The sequence below is a fragment of the Mesoplodon bidens genome (assembly GCF_964165515.1).
Source record: "Mesoplodon bidens genome assembly, chromosome: 14".
Taxonomy (NCBI): Eukaryota; Metazoa; Chordata; class Mammalia; order Artiodactyla; family Ziphiidae; genus Mesoplodon; species Mesoplodon bidens.
The window spans coordinates 80,734,025-80,754,965 of NC_138170.1; the positions used below are offsets into that span (position 1 = coordinate 80,734,025).

The 20,941-nt window shown below is 51.3% G+C and overlaps 1 protein-coding gene across 5 annotated transcripts in view; it reads right to left on the reverse strand.

Annotated features, from left to right (window-relative positions):
• Nucleotides 1-20,941, reverse strand: part of LPIN1 (lipin 1) — a 72,505-nt gene that overhangs the window by 12,251 nt on the left and 39,313 nt on the right. For 4 of the 5 annotated variants that reach the window (XM_081255016.1, XM_081255013.1, XM_081255012.1 and 1 more), the window contains 6 exons: nucleotides 19,250-19,342; nucleotides 16,114-16,193; nucleotides 10,408-10,534; nucleotides 8,772-8,920; nucleotides 8,324-8,410; nucleotides 663-815 (listed from right to left, as the gene is read on the reverse strand). In XM_081255016.1, the coding sequence (XP_081111142.1) occupies nucleotides 663-815; nucleotides 8,324-8,410; nucleotides 8,772-8,920; nucleotides 10,408-10,534; nucleotides 16,114-16,193; nucleotides 19,250-19,342 (689 nt within the window). The remainder of the gene's footprint in view (nucleotides 1-662; nucleotides 816-8,323; nucleotides 8,411-8,771; nucleotides 8,921-10,407; nucleotides 10,535-16,113; nucleotides 16,194-19,249; nucleotides 19,343-20,941) is intronic. The other variant, XM_081255015.1, reaches the window with a different exon arrangement.

Here is a 20,941-nt window from a genome sequence, read left to right on the forward strand (position 1 = left end):
AGCAATTATACTCCCATAAAGATGTTAAAAAATAAATAAATAAATAAATATTTTTAGAAATAACCGATGAAAGAAAAGAACTGGGCTGGTGGTCTATAAAAATAAATGGTGTGATAAGGACTCCTCATTACGGGAGGTCTCAGGCCAGGCAGGTGGTGACAGTGGCTAGTAGAGGGGCCACTGGACCCAGCCAAGGTCCCTGACTGCAAGGAAAGCACACAGTTAGATTCTCAGAGTCACTAAGACTCAGGCCAGTGATGCAGGGAGAGGGGCAGCTCCCCACAAAGGAGGGCAGCACGTGCTAAGGCTCAGAGCACAGATCATCTCTCTGGACAATGGAGGCAGCTCAGCACGACTGAATCCCAGAACCCGGAGAGAATGAGACGGGAGAGGAGGACAAGGCGGGTGGTGAAGAGCCCGTGATGCCGAGCTCGTGGCCTCGGGCTTTCTCCCGAGGGCCGTGATGAGCCAGCGAAGGATGCTGATGGGTGATGAAGCCAGACCCGCACTGGAGGCTGAATCTCCGGGGCCCAGCACGGAGCGGGGGTGTCGGCTGGGAGGACGAGGAAAGCAGCTATTCTGGCAAAACCTCCGGTGAGCGGGAGAGGGGTCCCGAGCCGGCCCAGCAGTGCGGGCGGGGGGCGGGCAGGCCGAGCCCTCACCTGTGCAAGGCGGAGAAGAGGCTACTGGGGCTGAGAAGCAGCGGCCCCTGGGGCAGCACCGTGCCCCGCTCGTTGACCCAGTGCAGGTAGCCCCGCGTCATGTCCGCCATCCCGATGGCCCGCGCGGAGCAGTAGAGGAACTTGTACCCGTTTCTGAAAAAGAGACGAAACGTTCACGCTTAACGGCATCACACGATGCAGCCATCTCGCGTGCACAGACCCTGATCTGTATCTGCTTCAAGGAGGAAGGGTGCTGCTCTAATTCCCAAGCAGAGGCCGCATTCTATAAAATCTTAATGGAGAAAGAAGCCTGAACGCCTTTCCCTGCCGTTTGCTAAAGGACCCTCATGGCCTCACTAGGTTTAATCCTCACGGGAACCTTGTTCAGTAGGTGTCTTCCTCTCGCTTTACAGTTAGGGAAACTGAGGCCGGAGGCATCAAACTGTCCAACTTAGCTGCACCCGGACTGTTCATACATCTCCATCTGGCTCTTCAGCTGTATCCTTTGTAATACCCTGATAACATAGACCGGTGAATGCGTTTCCCCAAGTCCTATGCGCCGTCATCAAACCTGGGGAGGGCATGTGGGAACCCTCACTTTGTAGCCAAGTCAGGCAGAAGTGTGGGTAAGCTGAGGACCTACCACTTACGACTGGTGTCTGAATTTGGGGCAGCCTTGAGGGAATGAGCCCTTAACCCGTGGAGTCTGCACTAACTAGGTAGTTAGTGTCAGAATTAGACTACTGGACACCCAGTTGGTGTCTGAAGAGAACTTGGGAATTGTGAAATGTGGGAAAACCCCACACATCTGGTGCCGGAAGTGTCGCAAGTGAAGAAACAGATCACAGGAGGGTTAAACACAACTTTATTACTTTAGGAGAACTACGTGTCCCTTTTTCTGAACCGCTGAAAACTTAGGAGTCTGAAATGAGATGTTGTGCTACAAATTAAAATATATGCCAGATTTCAAGGCCTTACTAATAAAGACAGAATATGAGATACCTCCCATTCAGTTTTGATATCGAGTACATGATTAAATGGTAGTATTTTAATATATTGGATTAAATACATGAAAAAAAATGTTTAAACCCCGTCTGTACACTGATATCTCTCAACTTCACGTTTGTAGCCCAGACCCCTCTCTTAAGCTCCAGAGCAATGCACTCAACGGCACACCCCACATTACCCATCAGATACCCACGAGTAGTACCTCAAACACTTCCAGGCAGCCCTGGAAGCCCAGGGGTGGGGCCCACATCTCAGGGGTCCCCCTGGGTTTCTAGCCCCACCGCAGCCCATCGGCAAGCCCACTCAGTCCCACCCGTAACACCATAAACCCCGTGCCGCCCCTTAGTCCCCCCGCCTCCGCCAGCGGGACCTCTGACCTCTACTCCTGCAACAGCATCAATCATCTCCCTGCCCCCCACCGAGCCTCCACAGAGAAATAAACTTAATACTCAACTCTCCAAAGCCTTGCCAGTTCTCTCAGATATAATCCAAATTCCTCGCCGGGACCCGCAAGGCCACTGAGACCTGGTCCCCGCCTTTCTCTCCAGCCCCATCTGCTCCCTGGCACCGGGCTGGACACCAGGTGTCCTCCGGTCCTCGCACCTCCTCGGCGGGCCCTCCCTCGTCCGCCTAGCTAATGAAACACACCCTCCCTCACCCTCAGCCCAGGCACTAAGCCCTCGCTCTGCTTTTTTCCTCATGCACCACCGGTCACTAATATTACACGACAGCCCCGTGTTTGACTGTGTCTCTTTAATCCACGAGCTCCCTGAGGGTGAGGACCTTGTCTCATCCCTCGCTGTTAACTCCAGCGCCAAAAAGAGTGCTTGGCAAGTAGCAGACACTTTGTAAATCTTTGCTGATGGGTAAATACAAACTACCAGCTTCCTATCCGACTTACTGCTCCACCGTGAATACTTCGTGCTGGCCAAAGGACTTGTCTTGAGATTTGCCTAATAATATGTTCTTTAAAACCAAGAAACAGGAAAGTGCTGGGACAAAGAGAATCTAGAAATACCAGGTTGTTTGGAATACAGGGATGCATCTGAAAATCAAGCAAGCATTTTAATGAAACATCTTTGTATCTGAGCTGTCTAATTAATGCAATCTTTTTTTTTTTTTAATCACTATTTCTGTATATAGCTCTTCACATTGAAGTCCTAAAAGCTGCCACCTGCAGGGGTCTGAGATGCTAATTTTATTTAAGGCTTGGTTTGCAAATATGCTTCACGGCTTGATGCTGCTACTGGTTGTCCTCACCACACAAGTGTTCTCCCTCAAAGGCCGTTACTAAACGTAGCTGGAAAAGCAGCTCGAGGACGTCGTAACGGGAGAAATGCCCGTTGGTGGCAGCAGGGATCACCTCTCCAAAGCCTTCACCCCTGTGAATGCTGTGTGAAATGCCAGCTGTTCCCATCAGTCACTCAGGTGGCCGAGTCACCAGAAAGCTTACTCTCAACGGTAGCCCTCATGGATAAGACCCCTCGCTCAGGGGCTTCCCTGGTGGCGCAGTTGTTGAGAGTCTGCCTGCCGATGCAGGGGACATGGGTTCGTGCCCCGGTCCGGGAAGATCCCACATGCCGCGGAGTGGCTGGGCCCATGAGCCATGGCCGCTGAGCCTGTGCGTCCGGAGCCTGTGCTCCGCAACGGGAGAGGCCACAACAGTGAGAGGCCCGCGTACCGCAAAAAAAAAAAAAAAAAAAAGACCCCTCGCTAAGGAGGGCAGCCAGGAGCAGGACACAGCAGGCACACCCACGGGACACTCCCGGGCCAGGCTGGGCTGGGGGTGTTCAGGGGCCCAGCACAGGCCTTCCCTGCAGGAGCAGAGTGTACTTACTGCGGGACCAACTATGATGGAAACAGGACACGGGACGGAGCAAGGTGGCCACGAGGGACCCCAGGGCAGGAAGGACAGCCCTGCCTGAAGAAGTACCAGTGAACAGAGGTGCAACACACACACGTGGGTCACACTTATCCCTCCGACATCTCAGCAACTAGAACAGGGCTCTGGGGAAACGCCAGAGACAAAAAGAAGGCATCATGCCATGGCCAGGCTTGGCACAAATGATGTTCCCCTTTCGTCCCAATCTCTACATCCCTCTTAGAGGCCTGGAGAGATACTGAAATAGATTGGATAGATTCCCTTTGGGTAACCTTCGACCTCTTCTACTTAATTTTCCAAGATAAGCTTCTGTATAGGAGTTTCTTAATTACTAGTTGCCGATGACGCGCCCCAGTCATGACAATCAAAGATGTCTCCAGACACTGCCACATATACCATGGGGGGCAAAATCCCCACTGAACGCCAGTGATGTAGAGGAAAGGGAACTCGGTAGCCCTGTCTGCAGCCCTAGAGGAAGGGTACTCACCTGCCATCTTAAGAAAGGAAAGCTCACGGCCAAACTCAGGCTCGTTCTCAGTCCCGCCTCCACGGGCCCTGCTGTCTGGTACCAGCCACCTTCCAGGTCACGTAGGCCGCCGTCCCTCTGCACCACGGGCCCCCTGCACCGCCGGCCCCCTGCACCGCGGGCCCCCTGCACCGCCGGCCCCCTGCACCACCGGCCCCCTGCACCACAGGCCCCCTGCACCGCCGGCCCCCTGCACCACAGGCCCCCTGCACCACAGGCCCCCTGCACCGCGGCCTCCTTTCTGTGAGCGCTCCTCATCCCCACGAACCTGCCCATCTCTCAGCCCCGCCTCCCACTGCTACCTCCACCTGTGAGGAGCTTCTTCCTCTCTTTCAAAACTCTGCTCATCCAGTGAGGCTCAGCTCAGGTGCCACCTTCTCACTGAAGCCTTCTTTGATTCCTCGCCCTTCCAATCAGAATTCATTTCTCCTTCACTGACGTCTGTAAAATCTGCCTCTCTCACTACACCCCGCCCCAGTGCCTCATTACGGGGCGTGCTGTAGGTGTCCTTCTTGGGGGTCACAGGGTGCCTGACGGGAGGGGCCGGCAGCACCCCCCAGCGCACCCAGAACAGCGCCCGGTGCACAGCGGGTTTGCGGTCAGGCTCAGCACATCCTCAGGCCTCTCACGGAGCCTCGGCTTGGAACAGCGCACGCAGGCTCAGGACTGACTTGAACCACACGACCCAGCGGCGCAGCGCTGCCAGCCTAGCAGGGACCGATCGGAGGGGTGGTGGGATCCAACTCCACCCTTTAGGGACGAGGAAGCCAAAGCCGCGAGCCAGGGACGGGTCGGAAGGTCTGTGGTGGGCCGACGGCTACGGCCCCTGGAGCCCAGGTCCCCGACCCGCTCCCATTCGCCACACCACCCTCTCCCTTCCTGGCAGACAGTGATGACGCGATAACCTAGGAAGACCTGAGGTGAGGGCAAGAAAGAAGCGCTGTGGGCAGGAGAAGAAGAAAGATGCTAATGAGTCTGCTAATGATCGGTCCCCGTCTTCAGCATCTCGGCTTCAGACAATACATTCCTCAGGCCACAGATGAACTAATTTATCTATGGAAACACAGGAAGCATTCCTCTCACTAAGTCATGGAGCCACCGATTTCCGGTTACATGAATATAAAAATATTTATCAAGGAAGGTAGGAAATTAGAGCAGTTATTGTCCATACTTAGCCCCCCGCAAATCCCCATTGGCTCAATGATCTAGATATTTCAGGAAACGGTCCTGCTTTATTTTCCTTCTACTTATTGAACACGTATATTTGAATACGCAGGAGTTTCCCATCTCTTCTATCTGTATCTGCTATAGCTCCTTTTCATCAATAACTGAGTCCGCTTTTTAAAATCAATAACGAAGCGAGCTTTATATCCCCTCTACGAACAAGGTGATAATCAACCTGACAGGTAATTTCTCATGGGCTGACTTATTCAAACAAGTAGTTACATTTGGCAAAAAATAAATACAATTGTCCTCATTTTCTGTTGTTTCCTGGCAAGTGGTCATCTGCAAGACTGGCTTTTCCATCAGAAAAATACGGCAGTGCGTAAACTTTGAGGGTTACCCAAATGCAAGGAAAGCAGCATCGGGAAAGAGTGATCAGTCCAAAACTCAATTAAACGGCCCCTTCGTCCTGGTACTCTGTCATGCTCAACATTTCTCTAAATATGTCTCTGGGCAATCACAAATATGACACCAACAGAGACGGCCACCCAGCCTTTGCCAGTTCTCAGTCAGTCCCTGACCTTCTCCCAGCTGGGGCTGCCGAAGACCTGGAGGAGGTAGCATGTGAGACGCTGCCTGGATGGGCATTCGCTCTAACCAGCTACGAAAGCCGACACCGCGTCCGGCCTGGGCTAGAACTCTGGGATGGCACCAAGGCCACCAAGCCAGGCCGAGCCCTTGGGTATGAGGAAGCCTAGAGAAGGAGGACATAGAGCTGCCCAGGGCACCGATTCTGGCCTGGAGAGGCTTGGTGAGGACCACGGGGTCTGAGCCGGGCATTGCAGGCTGAAAAACTGGGGGAGGCAAAACTCAGAGGTAAAGGCACACCAAGCAGAAGCCACCATGTGAGCAAAGGTGGGAAGATGGGAAAGCGACGGATACGGGGTGGGGAACAGTCAGACTGGATTCGAGCAAGAAGGTCTGTGGAGAAGCAGCGGCAGGTCAGGAACTAGCGGAAGCTGACCCGAAACCGCAGGGTTTGAGAGCCACGCTAAGGAGGCCACCCTCGCTCCTGTACAGAGCCCCGGAAGGCGACGGCCGAGCTGGGGGGCGGCCAGGACATCACTGGTCTAACCGTCCGGGCGTCACAGAGGACACACCTCAAACTCAGTGAACAAGTTAAGCGTCAAGCTCCTTCCTCTCAACCAAATTGAAACACAACAAGCACTCTGTGATTCTCAGGTACCTCACCCACAGAGTGGACTCATTCTAAATCAATCAATAGAACCAAAAGAACGATCAGGCATTCTTTGGTAAGCTACGCAACTTTATTTTTCAAGAAGATGCCTTTTCTAGGAAAACCCAAGAGAGACACAAATCAAACCCCCCCCCCAAAAAAAGAGGCAAAACACAGTGCCTTTTTTTTTTAAACCTTACAGTAAGAACAGGAATAGCTTTATGTTCCAAAACCTAAAATGAATCAGGCTGTGAACTACTCTATATCCTGACCCACAGGGGTCTCTTTCGACTAAAAATAGAGACAGTTTTCAGTGTCAGGCCAGTCAAGGCAGCTCATCAGTGGATTAATCCTTCGAGGCAAAGAGTCAGCCGTGCGGAGGTGGCGGGGAAGGCCCTGAACACACCGCCTACAGGAGCGAGGCCTGGAGAACCTCTCTGGGGGCAGCTCGGGAATACCGACCAAACCTTTCGGTGTGCTCGGCCTTCCACCGGCAATTCTACTCCTGAGAATCCACCTCACAGCGGCCCTTGTGTAAGTGTCGTACCTTCTCTGCTTATCTGTATGCTCGTTGGACATAATAAGGACTTATTGGTAAGGCAGGAGAAAGATGTGACTTTTGTACTTCTATATTTCTCTCGTTTTTCTTATTTATTTTTTTCAAAGAAGCATGTATTACTTTTAACATTTCTTAAGGAAGACATCCAGAGAAGGAAAGTCAAATCAATGAGCTGGGCATCTAAGAAGTGAGAAGCTTTGAATCCACCAGGAGAAAAGGCCCTCCCAGGCACCTCGTGCCCCACCAACCCGAAGCGTGAGGTCCAGGAGGCCAGAGACCATGTCTACGTCGTCATCACAGCACCAGGCACTCAATAAATGCTGGATAAATGAATGGATGAGGAGCAGAGAGTGTACTTCACTCACTTGTGCTCAGAGTACTGGCGACAGCTTTGAGTGCCCGTTCCCCATCACCGTCACCGCCACCGTCACCGCCACTGTCACCGCCCCAGTGGGCCGGAGGTGCACACACCGGGGCAGAGTCCCATCAGCCCAGGGCACCTCCCGGCTGTAACTAACTCAAGGACAGAGAGCAGTGGGGCAGAGAGGCTTCACTTACGTGGGAGACTCTAGTCCCCAGAGAGATGGAGACAGTGGGACCAAGCACCTGCTGGTGGTGGTGCAGGGATGGGGACCCCAAGGGCTCTGAACCCTGGAGACGCACCAGAGCAGAAGCACTGGACTTGGAGCTATAGGCCGCCCAGGGTTTCAGAGAGTTCTGCCTCTTAGCAGCTATGGGAATTTGGACAAATTGTTTTAACCCTCTAAACCTAGAAATGATATTACTTGCTTCTCGGAACTACTGTAAGAGTTAAGTGACAGATGTGCCCGACACAGGAGAACAACTCAAGATCTATCTACCCTCCCACACTGACGTCCCAGGTACGGCCCCTCAGCAGAGCGCTCCCTGGACCAGATGGGCAAGATGTGCACCGCTGGCTGGCCCACAAAACGTGCTTGGAATCTGGACCTTTTCAGCCTAAAGTAACTCCCTTGGTCTACATCAGAGACTACCATGTCCTCACCCGACTATCTGTGCCATTCCTCAGTATGAACTGAACCTCAACCCCTCCCCTGAGGCTGCCACCGCCTTCCTCCTCTGTCAACTTGCAATTCCCAGGCCACTTCCTTTCTTGCCTTTTGGTACTGAATTCAAATCTGAAGTTGGTGGGATTCCCCACGCGCTCAGGACCCTCCCTGGCCAAGGGGCACCCGTCTTTGTAAGTCAGCCCGTCAGCAAAGGTTCTGTGTGCAGATTGCCGCAAGTACTTCGGCTGTGTACTTACTGGCTCACTTTATGGTACAGCTTGGCGATGCCCTGGTGGGTCCAATCCTTCCCAAGGGTGGGCAAAATGTGGCCAAGAGTATCTGATCTAAATAAAAACAGAGACAGGAAAAATAAAGTTAAAAGGGCATGGCGAAAGGGGGAAAAAAAAAGTCATTCTGACTCATCGCACCATAAATGCCTCATTAAAAAATGCAAATGGGATGCACGACTTGCTTTCTGGACGGAAACCCCGAAACTGAGCAACAAAGTCAGGGAGCCGCCGCCCCAGAGGGAAGCGACCCCCGATCCCCCACTGCAGCTGTTTAAATCAAGGAGCTACGGCTCCGCAGGCGGCACCGACCGCCCCAGAAACTGAACTGCATGAGCTGCACGATGCCCCGGAAAGAGGAACTGACACGCTGGCTCCAGGCCCCAGGGTCCCATGGCCCCGAGTCGGCGGGACCCACCTAGTGATGGTTCCATCGATGTCAGAGATGATAACCTTATCGTCCCAGTTCCACAAGTAGATGGTGCCTTCACAGCGGCACGTGCCCTGGTACTGCGTAGTGACGCTGAAGACCACGTCATTGGGTCCGTTCTTCAACTTCAGGCTTTTCTGAAAGATACGCACACTGTGTCTGCTGGAGGGCGAGGCTCAGAGAGAGGGATATTCGGTTTCTGTTCCACGAGAAACCGGATTCGGATTTTATTTTTTTCAAAGCACCACCCTAGGCCACCGTACAGTTCTTTCCCTGTCTCGCTCTCGAGGAGGACGGGGCTTGCCAGGACTTGGGCAACCTGAACCCCAGGCCCCCTCGCAGGCCCCAGCATAGTGCAGCTCACCCTCACCCACGCCCCCTGGGGTTTGTAAGTGACAGGCTCTGAGGGTCGTCGCAGGAAATCACAACTTCAGACTGGGATGCACTTACTAGGCCACGGCTGAGTACGAAGGGCCACGGCCGGGGAGACGAATCTAAGTCAAGTGTGAAAATATGTTCCCCGAACCAGCCATGAGCACTAGTTAATACACGGACACAAACTGGAAGAAAGCAGTTGTCTCAGTTATCAGGGACATCTCATATCCAGAAGCCCAGAAGCTAGACCCCAGGAAATCACACCGGATTCAGAAGGCAGAATCCCCTCTCAGCGGTTCTGAATCTCGGGACCGGGGCCCTCGAGTGCAAGCCAGCTGGGGGCGGGAGTCCAGGTCGCCCCCAGCGGCACAGGGTGTCAGGCCTGACTGCTCTCTTTTCCCAGCAGACACCGTCACAACTAAGCCTGGGCCCCGCAAACTCTTAGGAGCGCAGCAGAGAGCAGATACCTGCTCGCTGTCTGCTCCTGGGAAACGGGGCCCAGGGATTAAAACTGGTGGTACGGGGCTTCCCTGGTGGCGCAGTGGTTGAGAGTCCGCCTGCCGATGCAGGGGACATGGGTTCGTGCCCCGGTCCGGGAGGATCCCACATGCCGCGGAGCGGCTGGGCCCGTGAGCCATGGCCGCTGAGCCTGCGCGTCCGGAGCCTGTGCTCCGCAACGGGAGAGGCCACAACAGTGAGAGGCCCGCGTACCGCAAAAACAAACAAACAAACAAAAAAACTGGTGGTACGGCCACAGAGCAGAGGACACTGTGACCAGGACGGCCCCCTGCTACCGGAAGCTCTCTGAACCCCATCACAAGTGCTCCATTTCCCCCCAATTCAGGAGATGCGGCTGACTTAACAAACATCTCTGGAAAAGTGGAAACAGCCCTGCGATTCGGGCTCTCCGTCATTCACAGCTCAGGATAAATTCACCCCTTTGGGCCGCCTTCCGCCAACACTTGCGGACAGGAGCCTCCAGGGCAGTGTCAGGGCCGACACAGGGGAAGTGATGCTTTGGAGCCAGCCTGGACAGGAGCTGATGTGGGGCGCGAACCGGAGGCAGCAAAAGGGGGATGTGAGGTCGTGGGGTCGGGGGGCAGCAGGCAGTTGGATAGAGAAGGTGCCAGAGCTGAAGCCGGAGCCAGAGCATGGGAGGGACGCCCGGATCATTGAACCCACTGAGTCCAGGTGGCCATGGCTGGGCCAGTGCCCACAGCGTGGTGGAGGGGGAGGACAGGACACTCACCAGCTGCTCTGACGTGAGGCGCAGGGTCTTCTTGTAGCTAACGCTGGACAGCATGGGGAGGTGGCCTGTGCTGGACAGCTTGGCAGCCGCGTGCTCCTCATCACTGGAGGATGACTCATGCTTTATTCTGGAACACACAGTGATGTAATTGCCAATTAGGAAGTACATCTGGATAGCCATTAAAAATGCATCAGGCCGGAATCGATGACGGAGCCCATCGGGTGTCTCCCGGTGCTGTCTCCGGGTGGTCACCGACCAGACGCCGTCGCTAATCCCATCCACGCGGCTCCTGCATTATTCATCCGGGACTGCCTCTCCTCATTCACGTCCCTGTCATCATCACTCTACTTTAAACCAAGAGGCTCCCCGTCCTGATCGCGGGCTTAAGCTCCCTCCTGGCCTTGGAGGAGGCTCACATTCTCTCTCTTCCCCTGTCCCAGGCTGCTGGCCAAGCACAGGAGCCCAAAGTTCCTGCACGTCCAAGCCGATCAGTTCCCGGTACACACCGCTCCAAACGCACAATCCCAAGTAACGAGGACACTCTAGGCCTTACGAACAGGTGCCAGGGGAGCCAAGAAGGGCCCCCCGATGCTCCCCTGGACCCCTCAGCAGGCTGCCCCAGGAGCAAGAGCCGTACCTTATTCACCTGCACAGAACCCAGCACTCCGAGAGCTTCTGGACTTCTCCACATGGTCGGGGTTGGGAGGTGCGGGTGGGAAGCATGCTCATTTTCTTTAAATAGCTCAGATAAGGCATGTCAGCAATTAGTTGTTCCCTGGATTCAAATCCGGCTATGGCATAGTCCCCAACCCAGCAGTACTAGACCTGCTTCCCGGGACCATTTTCCTTGAAAATGCCGTTAACACCCTACAAAGTGCTTCGTAAACGTTTGTTAGGCTAAACGGAGAAAGATAGGCAGCCCCAGAGCAGGCCCCCCCCACGACTCCCCAGATGCACGCCTCCCCCCCGCAAAGCTTCTGGCTCAGCGCATCCCTTTTGCAAGACAGGCACATGGGGCTCCATCTTAGCTTTGCATCTCAGTGACCTCCTACCTTGTCCTCCTGCCCTCACCCTCCCTCCCCTTCTACCAGGAAATGATTGGGTATTTCCTCTGCAGCCTGTTGCTTTCTTGCCCCATGTGCTCGTTCCAGAAGCAGTTCCTACAATCCAATACTGCCCCGCACTAGGGCAGACAAGAGGGAAGACGCCATTACACGGCACCCCGCTTCTGTGTTCTTTCTACTGGCTCCTTCCATGTCCAGAATGAGCCGCCCCTCCCCAGGCCCCTGCTCCCGGGGCCCTACGAGGGGCGGCCTGTGGGCTGTGGGCTGGTGGACTGGAGCTCATGCCACCAATGCCTCTAGGCACCATGCCAGGCATGGAGGCCACAGCAAGCAGCCTGGCCCCTGCGCTCCCCGGGGTTTTCTGTCTGGACAATCACAACAGAGCTGGACAAGTGCTATGCTAAGAAGGCAGAGGACATCGAGAGCAGCCGGACGAAGGGTCCAGGAGCTACACAGAACCATCTGGGCTGGAGTCACAGACTTGGCCATCACGGGGACACAGCCCTGGTGAACGAGCCGTGGGGACAGGTGACTATGTCCACGGAGAAAGAGCACGTAGCCCAGAATCCTGGTTGGTCCATGGCGGGGTCAAGCTACAACTGGATGAATGAATCTACACCTGTGACGCTGGGGGCCGGTTCTAGGTAGAGTGGAGACCTGAGAAGCCTGGGTTTGAACCCCAGGAACTTCAGGCTGTGTTACCCTGCTCAGACTATTTTCTTTCAGACTAGATTTCCTCATCTTAAAGTGCAAGGGAGCAAACGGCATCCCACCGACCAAGAGATCCCGGAGGCCGGCAGGTACGAGACAGAAAGAAGTGGACCGGGAAACAGGCGTCCCAGGAGAGGGCTCACAACCACAGGACTCCTCTCTGGGCCTCGGTGGCTCATCTGTAAAATGACACAGAAGTCCCTTCCCCTTCCGACCCCTGCCGACCCTACAAACAACGCTGATCCTTTTCAACCAACAACCTAGAGGATCCTTTTCAGACAGACGGGTACACGTGGTCCTGGAGCCAAGCGGCCTGACCAGTGCCTGGGTGGGAACCCAGGAGATGAAGCTACAGGCCCCTCATTGAATTGGAAAATGTTTATGTTCCATGCAAACAGTTTGGTGGGAAATGAGATCCAAATGTGAACTGAAGCTCTCAGTGGCAACAGATTGATGTGAGCCTCTGCTGGTGGGATGCGGAAGCAAAGCAGAAGAGCTCTCATCTCCATCTGCTACTTTAAAACAAAAACCAAAACCCCTAGATCGGTGCAGCATGCCACGTTTGAGGGAGCGCAGAGAGGAAAACACAGATACAGAAACTGCGATGGGAGCTGTACACCCCGGCTGGCGGTGCCGGCTTAGGGCAAGGGCACAGTCATCTGTGGACCTGGCCACCCCCTTCCCCACCCCTGCAACAGTCCTTAGTGTCGCTGGCTTTGCGGCGTCTGCAAGGAGCGACAGAACGAAACAAAAGGGCTCATCTCACTCGAGTGTCTGTGTTCAGCCAAGGAGCTGGGAACAACATTGAAGTTCGCACTTGTCAGTGTTCAGTTTTTGATGGTATTTTAATGACTTGCATGGTGACAGGCTGTTTGCTCAATTATGAGACTTCAGGGACTGTTCTGTCAATCACAAGTCTGTCAATTAGGAAAGCACTCCGACACTTTTTTTTCAGTCAACCGCATGAATCTAATTAGGGGACTAGAATGCCAGTCAAAATGAAAAGATGTACACTGCTCAGGAGACCTTACACGAAGACTTTTCAGAACCTCGGATCCTTTTCGCAGGAGTCAATTCTTCGTGTTTCAGGTTTCGTAAAAAAATGTAGGCTGACTAACTCAGAGTGGCCAATCGTCAGACTCCTTCTATCTAAGAGGGCAGAGCGTTTCTGTCAACATCTGAATAGGATCGTATCAGATACTAGGAAGTCCGAAGCGCTTCAGATGGACGGTGTCAGCCGATGTTCCAGCTCCGGAAGCGCCGCAGGAGCACCCTGATGCCTCCTCCACCCTCGGCCCGCCGGGCGGCCTCCGGGAGCGGTCACGTGGCTGGAAAGGAGAAGAACACACAGCCCGTACGAGCCACCGTCGTGTTCTGTCCCTTTGAAACCTCTCTGAGCCCCTGGCCAGCCTTCCCCAGGTCTCAGACTGGCATAGCGCAGGCCGGATTGGGTGGACATCCTGCGTTTGGCCCCTATTGTGGAGTGTAATTTTAAACACGTGCGACTGCACGGTTGAGATGAGCCTGTGTCTTCCAGGCCACCACAGAGCCACCCACCCTCCTGACCGCAGGCACAGCCCATGTGGCCTTGTTGGGTTTTACGTTCTGCACCTCCTTTCTCATGAGGCTGCCGTGAGGGTTCGATGAGCCAACACCTGCGGTGTGGGTGTCGGTCTTGTGCCCATTTCACAGATGAAGGAGGAAACACCGAGGGGCTGATGAATTTGCCAAAGATCATAGAGGAGAGTGACAAAGTCCCAGTCATGCTGCCTCTTCTGCTTGGGAATTACTGCAGGACACAGAGGGTCTCAAAAAGAGCCCCAGGGCTTCCCTGGTGGCGCAGTGGTTGAGAGTCTGCCTGTCGATGCAGGGGACGCGGGTTCGTGCCCCGGTCCGGGAAGATCCGACATGCCGCGGAGCGGCTGGGCCCGTGAGCCATGGCCGCTGAGCCTGCGCGTCTGGAGCCTGTGCTCCGCAACGGGAGAGGCCACAACAGTGAGAGGCCCGCGTACCGCAAAAAAAAAAAGAGCCCCAGGAGAGCAGGGTATTTGCAATGCAGCCAAACTGCTGGTTTAAACTGCTCGGGGACAGAAGGGTGGCACCTTTGCTTGCGTCTCCCTCCCTGGCTGCTCTGGGAACGACAGCACGCGAGTCCCTTCCCTCAGCCAGGACTCCAAGCCGGGTCTGCCTGACTCCAAATTCTGCCGTGTACATCCTGCTGCTTCAAACACCTACTTACCGAAAACCCACTGCCTTCTATCCTAGCGGCCTCCTACACCCCCTCAGGACTGCACATTCTTAGCCCGAGCTCCACCTGCCTTCTCCCCTCCAAGCTCACTCAAGGTACACTCAAAATTCCAGGTTGGGAAGGTATGCAGATAACCGTGCTGGAAAGCCCCTCCCCAGAGAATGAGCCAGAGATGGAGGGTGAAGACTGGAAAAGAAACACACAAGCTCTTCAACCCTGCTCCCTTGTCCAGGGCAGACCGGCAGGGGGTGAGGTGGGAAGGAGCAGTGCCAGGGCACCACCAGGGGGAACAGAAGGGGTGTCCTGTGACAACATCCCAGCCGAGAGCCGGCCCTGCCATGCAGAGCTTTATCAGGTCCTGCACACTCTGCTCCACAGAGGACAAGAAAGAAATCAGACTGTTTCCTACGTGACACCTACGTGAGTTTCTATTTCCAACAGTGAGTTCTAGAAATAAAATAGCTTAACATACAGAGCTATGGCCAGGAATCCAAGGACCTGAAATCTAAGCCCGCCTCCCCTATGAAACAACAATACACTGGAAAAATCTCATCAGTTCAGTAACAGCACATTTAAGACATGCCTGCTCTGGGTCACCCACTGGCTTGGCCTCTAAGCTATAAAAAGGATAGAGGGGGCTCCCCTGGTGGCGCAGTGGTTGAGAGTCCGCCAGCCAATGCAGGGGACACGGGTTCGAGCCCTGGTCTGGGACGATCCCACGTGCCACAGAGCAACTGGGCCTGTGAGCCACAGCTACTGAGCCTGCGCGTCTGGAGCCTGTGCTCCGCAACAAGAGAGGCCACGATAGTGAGAGGCTCGCGCACTGCAATGAAGAGTGGCCCCCGCTTGCCACAACTAGAGGTAGCCTGCGCGCAGCAATAAAGACCCAACACAGCCATAAATAAGTTAATTAATGAATTTTTTAAAAAATAGGATAGAGATACGCATCTTGCCCTCAGTGAACACGTTAGCATTTTCTGCCTACTAAATAAGAAACACAACCCTGGGTTTCTCAAGCACAGGAATACCAGAAGGGTGAGGTCATATGTAAAAGGTGTTATACTAGCTCGGATCACTCAGCGTCAATATGCAATAACAGCATCGAATTAGTGGGTGATGGCATGGCCCTCACGGTAGTTACCCTCAAATCCCGTACAAGCAGGTTACCCTGAAGACAAAACACGACTCATATGGATCCGTATTATCAAAATCTAAGGCCTCCTGTACCAAGTTAATATGAATCCTTATCAATACTTAGAAAAGTATCAATGTAAGTCCTGGTAAGTGTCTAAACTATAGAGAAAGGCAAGTTCCTTGAGAAGGGCCACTTGTTTTCATGCCACTGTTAACGCTGCTATTCATCCTCCTCATCATTATTTACCACCACTGCTACCACATTCTGTAAACTGAGGGCTAGCACATGCCAAGAGCACGAGGGGTGCTCGTTCCATTATCTCATGTACGCCTCACATTTACTTTGGAAATTCGGTGTCTAAGGAGCAGACACTTCCATGTGATTCATAGGAACAACAATTTGAGTAAATTGCTCCAGGTCATCGAGTAAAGGACAGAGGCAGGTCTGCAAACAGGTCCATCTGGGTCCATGGCCCGGGCTATTCGGTGAATCCTATCAGCATCTGTGCCTTGACCCTAGACACAGAAAGGAGCCACAACACACCGTACCTGGTGGCCATGCCCAGCTGTGACGGCTGCTCCCCAGTGCTATGGCTCTTTCCTGCCAGGCACTGCTCTGGCTTACTTTCCTGGAGAAGAAGAAGACAAAGAATCATGGACACACCAAAGGGAAACCACCTACACAACCACTAGCGTTCTGTGACGGGCTCCCCAGAGTCCGGAGCAGGGCCCCAATGCCCTCCCCAACGGCACGCCCCCACAGGGACGGTGGGTCCCAGTTACTCCTTTGCTTAGCCGTCTACAATTAAGCTGAGAAATATTTTTGACAAAAATAAGTCAGTTTTCCATAAGTATTCTTGGCACCAAACCAAACTTCATAATCACTGTAGCTTATGCAAATGCTTTATTAAGGGCTGCTTGGATACGCGAGGGCTTTCAAAATATTTTCTTATAATTGCTGATAGAAATGCCTGAAAATATTTTCACACCATATTTTGCCTGAGAAAAACATGGGCGCATTCTCTTTCTCAATACCGCGTGCTCTTAATAGAAGATGCTCCTTTGATGTACTGGAAAGGGCTCTGGAATTCTCAGAGCTCTGGGCCCAGTCCTGCTTCCCTGGCTTAGGAGCCTCGGGCAAGTCATGCAACCTTGTGGAGCCTCGTTTCCTCCCCAGCTACACAGGGATGATGACATGCCTCTCCTAACGCTGCCATGAGGACCACGGAGAAGCTGCACATAAACACAGAGCCTGGCCCGCAGCAGGCAAAGGAAGAGGAGAACATCCACTAGCCCCACAGACGTCACAGGAAGTCATCACAGGCCAGACAGGTGTGTCAAAGGACAAAGAATGTACAATCAAATTTCATGATTCGTGGTCATTTGGTCAGGGGGGCAGAGATGGATGTGTTTAATATGAATAAAGAAAATGAGTGATAGAAACAGTGTAACAGGGTGACAAGCTTAACATTTGATGGGTACCAGCAATTTTCAAATATTCTTTAGCTTTTTATAAGCATGCAAATAATTGATGTGAGAACAGGCCCAGTTAATGTTTAATTTATCTGTTGAGGCAGGTAACTTGGCCGCCACTATTAACAATTCTTTATTAGACCAGCGCAAAAATGTGTATCTATCTGAAATATATTTCAGGTTTTTAAGAGATCTAGTAACTCTTCCTTATTGCACGCCGCATTCTCCTCAGTTCCAACTAATGAAACTCTGGACACTCTGCAAAAATAGGTCTCTGAAGTAACCTTCATCTTAAATTCTCGAACATTCTGCTCTCCAGTAAGAGAATCAGAAAGGCCCCTTTAAGTCTCCTAAAGTAAAGCGCATGCTTGCTCTACCGTGTTTATACCCCTTGGAGATAACGGGACAGTCAGTAAAGCTCAGGTATGCCAACAGAAAATGCCCAAGAACAGTTTTATCTTGATGAAACCCACCCAACAGACTCTTTCCCTTTGAACTAATGAAATACACAAACTGAGCTCCTGGGATTTCTTTTACGCTTATAATAACCAGCTTGCCCGCTGCCCTTGGGGTTTCTTCACACTAGATTCCAAAAGTATAATCAGCATTCCCTCAAACATCTGCCGGACCCCTGCTCTGGGTCCCAAAACGGGTGCTCGGGAGACCACAGGGATCCAAGCCACAAGGAGCACATGTGGTCTCTGCCTTCATGGAGTTTAGGGTCTGGAGGGGACAGGGATGTTAATCAAATAGTCATACTAATCGGTGTATAATTATAAACGATGAGCAAACCTGTGAAGGAAAAGTTCACTGGCAGGGTTAGGAGAGCAGAGACCAGCAGACTAGACTAACCTGCCCAGAAAGGGCCATTTGAGATGCTAGTTAATTAAGTGAAGAAGGGTGACAGGGGTCCTAAGAACACTAGGCAGAGAAATAACACGTGCAAGAGTCCTGGGGTAGAATGTACTTTCAGCCAGGGACACCAAAGCACAGAGGGCAGGGGAGAATGGCAAAAGGTGAGGCTCTACAGAGGCAGGGGCCAGGATACACAAGTCCTGTAGACCATGCTAGGGATACTGGTCTTAATTCTAAGAGTGCTGGGAAACCACAGAAAGCTTTTAAGCAGGGAGAAATATAAATGCGGCCATTATACTACATAGACCAATGCCAACTGCAGAGAATGAGGAAGAAAGGGCAAGAATGGATACAAAAAGACCATTTGGAAGCAATCCTCGGAGGGAAGGTGGCAGCCTTGAGTTGTGGGGTGTGGAGCTAGAGAGAAGTGGAAAGCCCTGAGCAATATTTAGGATGGTAAACTGATAGGAGGGGTGAGGGAAGAAGGAAGTACTAGCCTGTGGATGGACAGTGGTGCCATTTTCTGACGGTGGTCCAACAAAGGAAGAACTCTAGAGAAAACCATCAGATCGATTTCAGAAATGACGAGTTTGAAGTGCCTGGAGCATCCACGTGGAGATATCTGCCTAGTTGGCTATCTGATAAATGGACATGGAGTACAAAACGCCCTCCTTGTTAGTAAAAATGGAGTCATCGCATGGGCGTGAATGAAGTTGCCTAGGGAAAAACAGGCAGTCGAAGCAGGAGAGAAGGCTCTAAGACAACCCTTGAGGACCCACTTACAAAGGGGCTGAGCCAGGAGAGGAACAGCCCCCGAGGCTGGGGGGAAGACCAGGCAGACACACTGGCACAGAAGCCAAGCAAAGAAAGTGCTTCCAGAAACAGGCCGAGAGGTTGCAAAGATCTGAAACAAATTATAGGCATTTATAGATATGGAAGCCAAAGCCACCGAAGTGAAACAACTAATGGGAATTAGTCTAGGCTGTAAGTCTACCTCGTTAAAACTGTTCTCACAAGCAACAGGAAGATACTTAACTTAAAAAAAAAAAATTTAAACATCACGTTGAATCTCCTCTTTTTACAGATGAAGACACGTTACAGAGCAGGAGTGACCCGACCACGGTCCCCAGGCTGAGAGGTAACAGAGCCAGGAGGTGACGGCAACTCTGCTCACCGCTCCGGGCCCTTCTCCACCTCCCCTCATTCTGTGCTGCCTTTGCGTACCCTGTGGCAGGCCTGACTCTTGCACACTCAGTGTGATGGCTTCTTTCACTGACACGCACGTGAAGACAAACCCTACTACCCCAAACCAAAATTCACTGAGCTAAGTAGGAATGCTCTTGTTTTTCAGACTCACCTCTTTGATTGTGCTGTTTCTTCCCCTCCATGAAAACCACCATCTTCCTCCCTTTCTGGGCATCTTATCCCTCATGATAGATTCCACCGTGGCCTGTTTTAAATGGATGGTAACATAAATAATGGAACCAAAAAAAGATCAACTTAGCACATTCAAACCAAAAGACACACACATGCAAATTAAAGTAAGATTTAAAAAAAAAAAATCAGAGAAAACACAACATACTATTTGTGGATTAAAAATTTTTGAGAAACAAAACCTAATGGAGTCCAAAATTACATTAAGATAACTTAAGCATGAAGACTTAAGAAGATGTTAAAGGAATAAACAAACAACAAATAAAATACAACACAACAACAACAGAAAAAGAAAGCATTGAAAATCATTAGTGATTAGTCAGACCAGAAGTTTTCAAATTAAAGTGGTTTACTGATTATGATATTGTTATTCTCAATAAGATGATTATAAAATAAAAAATGAAATGATTAACAGGAGGTATAGGGTAAACAGTCTTCAACAAAAGGTAAAATGCACAGGATCTTTTTAGTAAATGTAAGTTTCCAAATTTTGGTACACTGAGTATTAATAGATGTATTTGATTTAAAAGCTCAAGTATTAAAAAGAAAATTCATACTCTTGCCCTAAATAAATGCCAATTGAATAGGAGGAGATTAAATGTTAATTAATAATTTTCTTTGTAAACCAACTGTACTTTAATAAATTTTTTTTAAAAAATAATAATTTTCTACATATTTCCAAAGAACAAAATAGCCATCTTGAGGCTACTTCCAGGACCAAGGTAAATGTTATCTAATTTCCTTTCCTTGGTTTACAGAACTATCAGGTAGCTGATACCTCAGCTAGTAATGAAAGAAAGATTTAAGTCTTTCAACCGAACGAGTTGCAGGTAAATGGAAAGAGAAATAATTCACATATTTAGCCTGATATGTGCCTCTTTCTATCATTTAAAAATCCCTACCTGACACAAAAGAAAACCACAAAATACACCAAAAAGCAAACCATGCATACCCAGTTCACGAATAGGACAATTCATGAAGATGTCAATTACCCTATTCCTCCTATTTCATCCATAAATATAACAAAACTCCAATTTTAAAAAACTAACAGGATTCTTTTCAAACCTAGACAAATTGATTCTAAAGTTCAATTATAAAACAAACAAACAAAACTCGCCAAGAAAACTCAGACAGAATAATAAGTAGGCATGAGCCTTAATAAAATTTATTTTATTAAAATACATTTATAAACCATAGTATTTAAAAGAAAGCAGTGTTGGGACATGAGTAAACATGTTGATGCAACAGAAGACAAAGTTCAGAGATAAATCTAAATTCATGGAGGAAGTAGTAATATGATCAAGTTGTAACTGCCTATCAGTGGGAGAAAGAGTTATCTAATGAAAGGTATCGGGATGATTAGGTAGCTTTGACAGACCCTCTCGGTTGCTTCCCTGGGTGAATCATCCCCTTTCTTTCTTGCCAACATAGCCAACACTTTGCTTGAGAATCAGACTACACTGTACAGGATGTTCTGGGAAGGCAGGCTCAACTCCAAGGGAGGAACTTCGATTGGTCAGCACCACTTCGACTGGCCATTCCACTGTGTTGCCAACAGCTGGCTTGGAGGTGGTCATGTGACCAAGTTGTGGCCAATGAAATGTGAGAAGCCTGC